The sequence below is a fragment of the Triticum dicoccoides genome, chromosome 7A (assembly GCF_002162155.2).
Source record: "Triticum dicoccoides isolate Atlit2015 ecotype Zavitan chromosome 7A, WEW_v2.0, whole genome shotgun sequence".
Lineage (NCBI taxonomy): Eukaryota > Viridiplantae > Streptophyta > Magnoliopsida > Poales > Poaceae > Triticum > Triticum dicoccoides.
In genome coordinates this window covers 349,146,335-349,150,340 of record NC_041392.1, presented here as the reverse complement: position 1 = coordinate 349,150,340, position 4,006 = coordinate 349,146,335, and the positions used below count along the sequence as shown (strand labels likewise).

The following is a 4,006-nucleotide window of genomic DNA, read 5'->3' as shown; positions in this document are numbered from 1 at the left end:
TTGTGGGTTATCACACGCAAACGGTGAGTCAGTCGCGAGCGCGATCCCACCGAGTTGATGTAGATTGAGCTGCACGGGCGACGGCTTGTGCACACCCATTCAATCAGCAAGCGGGTGCAGACACTGTGCGCGATGATGTTGACACACACTTCATAGACACAACCTGGCACCACCTTTGCTGCACATAAAAATATACGGACCAAAGTAATTGCTTCCTTGATTAAAATATGTACTGAAAGTAGATAGAAACAATAACACCTGGTATATTTTATCAGATGAGCACAAACGCTGGCATTATATGATGCTGAACAACGTTAGACGACCGCCTAGACATATGTCTAATAAAACAATAGGACCCACGTAGTCTTCCCCTTTTTTTATTCCAGTCAATCCCTTTCTTCCTAATCCAATTTCACCCGAACAGCCGGCCCCCATCTCTTCTTCCTCTAAGCAGGAGCGGCGAGCAAGCGGAGGGCGGAGCTAGAGCAAGGTGAGGCAGCCTGCGGCGTGCCAGGCGGGTCTGGAGGTGAAGCACCGGAGCAAGGCTCGGCCTGCGACGGCGGCGGCGACTCACGGTAGAGGCAAGGGCGAGGCCGAAGTGGTGAGGCGGGTCGAGGCCGCGGCGGAAGCAAGCCCGGGAATTGAATCTGCGGCAGAGGCAAGCCACCTGCGCGACTCAGCGGCGAGGTGGAGGGTAGCAAGGCGGCCTATGGCTCTCCCCCGCTGTAGTTTGCGTTGGGCGACTCGAAGGCGGCTCTGTGGCAGAGGCGCTCTGCGGCGACTCACGGCGGAGCGAGGCAACAAAGTCCGACTTGTAGCCGCATACTTGCAGGCGCTGACTTGGGTCGCAGGTGAGCCGGCATCGGCGGTTCAGAGGCGGGCGAGTCCGAGGTAGAGCCGGCTCATGGAGGAGCGGCGGGTTGAAGCACGGACACAACGACTGAAAGGCTAGGTGGCTCGAGGATGTCCCCAGCGAGGCGGAGCTTTGGTGGCGGGCTGGCTTGGCAGCTCACGATGTAGGTGAGGCGGTTTAATGGAAACAGAAGGTGACCCGGCGGCACGGCAGTTCAAAAATGTAGCAGTGGCAGGCCCAGGCCGACGAATCAAAAGCACGACGGCTCAGCGGCAATGGGGCGGACCCACTCGGAGACAAGGAGAGGCCACGGCGGCTCTGGATGTAGGTGGTTTGGCAGCGACCGGCTGTTGAGGCGGCCAGAGACCCAAGGCCGCGGAGGCGACTCGGCGATTTGACACAGCAAGCCGGCTCGCAAGTGGAGGCGGCTTCAGAATGGGCGCTGGAGGAAGAGGCAAGGGTTGGACAAGCGCTGGACCACAGACGGCAGTTGCCGCTAGCGGCGGCTCAACACAAGGTCCACGCGGGGTGGCTCTCCGGCGGCGGCACGGTAGACAGCGCGGGGTGGCTCTCCGGAAGCGAGGCGGCTCACGTAAGGCGGCGCATCGAGCCGATAGGGCAGCCAAAACGGGGCACCGGAGCGGAGCACGAAGAGCCAGCAGGGGCTCGGAGCCGGCGTAGATCGCTGCGATTTGAACAGCGGGGCGCCTTGTAGGCGTGGGAGGATTCAGCCGCAGGAGCTCGTAGTAGCGATTTAAGCAGACAACTGCTCGTGGGCGGCGACTGCTCGCCGACCGGGTCGAAGGAGAGTCACATCAGCGGAGCGGAGCAAAGCGGCGGCTCAATCTGCCATGGTGGGCCATCACAGAGGCGACTTGAGGTGGCTGCAGAACAGGGCTCGCACCCGAAGCAAGGCTGCAGCAGAGACGAACGGATTGTGTCGCCGCCCACAAGTTGGAGTCGATGGTGGAACCAAAACAGCCGCGGATCCTCGGCAGCTCTCCAGGTCATGGTAAGTTTGACCAGTCCTCGATCAAGTTTCGGCCGATTACATCCGTATCCTCGTTGGTCTTGCGGTGTGCAGCATTTGTAGCCTTTGTCCTTCTGCAGTTTTCTCGCTATCTGATGAATTGAACGGGCTTGTAATACTCCCGTGACTTGACCTGCAATCTCGGCGGCTCAGAGGTGTCAAGGCGGAGCAAACACAGCAACGGAGGCGAGCCTCCGGCTCAGAACGAGACACAACGGGTCAACCCTGGAAGTGGCCGCTCGAGGCCGGCCGGCTTAGAGACTCAAAGCAGCAGTGAGATGACGGCGGAGGCGGATAGCTGGTCGGCGCATGTGGCGGAGACGACTCAGGGCCGAAGCGGCTCTGCAACAAGGCATGTCCGGGGCGACTTCAAGTGTGGCGCAGCCGCGGGTGAGGTGACACGCCGACGGTGGTGGCTCCTGAGCAGACTTGCAAGCGAGGCGCAGGCTGAGGCCAGCTTGGCGCGGCTGTTGCGACGAGCAGCTCGCGGCAGAGGCGGAGGCGAGTCAAACGGTCGAGCCCGGCTCCGCGGAGACGTCCGCTTCCGGGTCGTGGCTGGATCAATTGGTTCTCATCCGTGTCCTTCTCCAAATTGTGGTCTTCTTTCCTTTGCCATGTACATACTAGTGGGGAACAATGGAAGTTCTTGAGGATTCTTTAGACTTGACTCGGTCTCATGCCAGAAAAAACAACAACAATAATGATGGTCCCTTCCCTCGGTATTTTAAATATGTGGGACTTGAGTACATGAAGCATCCTGCAAAAATCAAATTGGTTTACCCGGTCGCAGCAGAGATCTGCTTTCTTAGTGGAAACATTGCCATTGGACCGATTCCATGGCGTACGGCACAACGCGTAATCAAAGAAAAAGTCCTATGAACTCATGTCCGTCTCTGCAATGCGCGGTAGCAGTAGTGCGAATTGATATCCTCCTGGTTTTGACTTGCAAAGGCGGCGGCTCAAGGCGCAGCCCTAAACTTTTGTATTACCTTTAAACCTCACCAATCATAATCTGGTCCGATGAAACTTGAAGCTGATGCAAATCTCTTCAAACCAGCTCTTCTTCATCAGGAAAATTGTGAACTCCCGATCCCTATGAGAAATCTCTCCAAGAACTCAATACCACCGTGCGCAGGCCCCACGGTGGGCGCCAACTATCGTGGAATTGGCACAACAGATGTCCTAGTGTGAGGACTTAGTCGTGAGACCAACGCATCTATGTGGTAACTTGAGAGGGGTTGATGAGGACGAGAGAGGCAACACACAAGACAAGAATTTAGACAGCTTCGGGCCTCGGGAAACATCATCCGGTAATAGCCCTACATGTTGTTTGTGGCTAGGTCTCATTATGCTCATGAGGGAGACGTCATAAATCTGGCTCTCCTCTATTGTGTCTAGCCTTAACGATTATTTTCTCACCCCCCTCTTGGGGTGCCCCGCCCCTCCTTATATAAGATGAAGGGGCGGGTTACATGTAGAGTCAAACTCGGATTAGGACTTAACCTATTTTGACGTCTTACCATGGGCTTCTCACCATGGGCTTCTTAACGTCTTGGGCTTCTTAACGTAAGCCGGTTTACAATCCGGCTTACAATCTGGCTTACAATCTGGCTTAACTGTCTGGCTTAAATTTCTGGCTTAACTGTCCGGCTTACATGACTGTGTCTGCTGGCTTACAATGCTTGACTGTGTCTGCCGGCTTACATGTCGACGACACCGCTGACCCTGTGTAGTTCTTGCAGCTCTACGAGCTGAGCATCGAGGCAGCCAACGGCGATGAAAAGGTCATGGCGATCTGGTTCCCCATGTCCCTCAAGGATGGCGCCCGCTCATGGCTCCTGGACCTGCCCCCTGGCTCGATCTCCTCCTGGGACCAGATGCGCGACAGCTTCGTCGCCAACTTCCAGGGCACTCGCGACCGCCCCCCGGCCGCGAGTGACCTGCGCCGCATCAAGCAACTGCCCGGAGAGACCCTGCAGAAGTACATCCAGCGCTTCAACATCGTGCGCCTCAAGATCCCCAAAGTGACGGACGAGGCCATCATGTTAGCGTTTTCCGATGGCGTCCGTGACATCAAGATGAAGGAGGAGCTCGCCATCCATGAGGAGATGTGCACGACTTTG

The 4,006-nt window shown here is 56.8% G+C and overlaps 1 protein-coding gene across 2 annotated transcripts; it reads left to right on the top strand.

The window, feature by feature from the left end:
• The first annotated feature begins 356 nt into the window (after positions 1–356).
• Positions 357–2,592, top strand: LOC119330937. 2 transcript variants are annotated; one of them, XR_005160326.1, is made up of 2 exons: positions 357–1,865; positions 1,964–2,592. XR_005160326.1 is itself a non-coding variant. In XM_037604080.1 (2 exons), the coding sequence occupies exons 1-2, from the start codon at positions 1,817–1,819 to the stop codon at positions 2,531–2,533; spliced, it is 546 nt and encodes a 181-aa protein (XP_037459977.1). In that variant the 5' UTR covers positions 357–1,816; the 3' UTR covers positions 2,534–2,592. The 2 variants fall into 2 exon arrangements, 1 of the variants encoding a protein (XP_037459977.1); XM_037604080.1 differs by having other exon boundaries at positions 2,037–2,592.
• Positions 2,593–4,006: the final 1,414 nt, after the last annotated feature.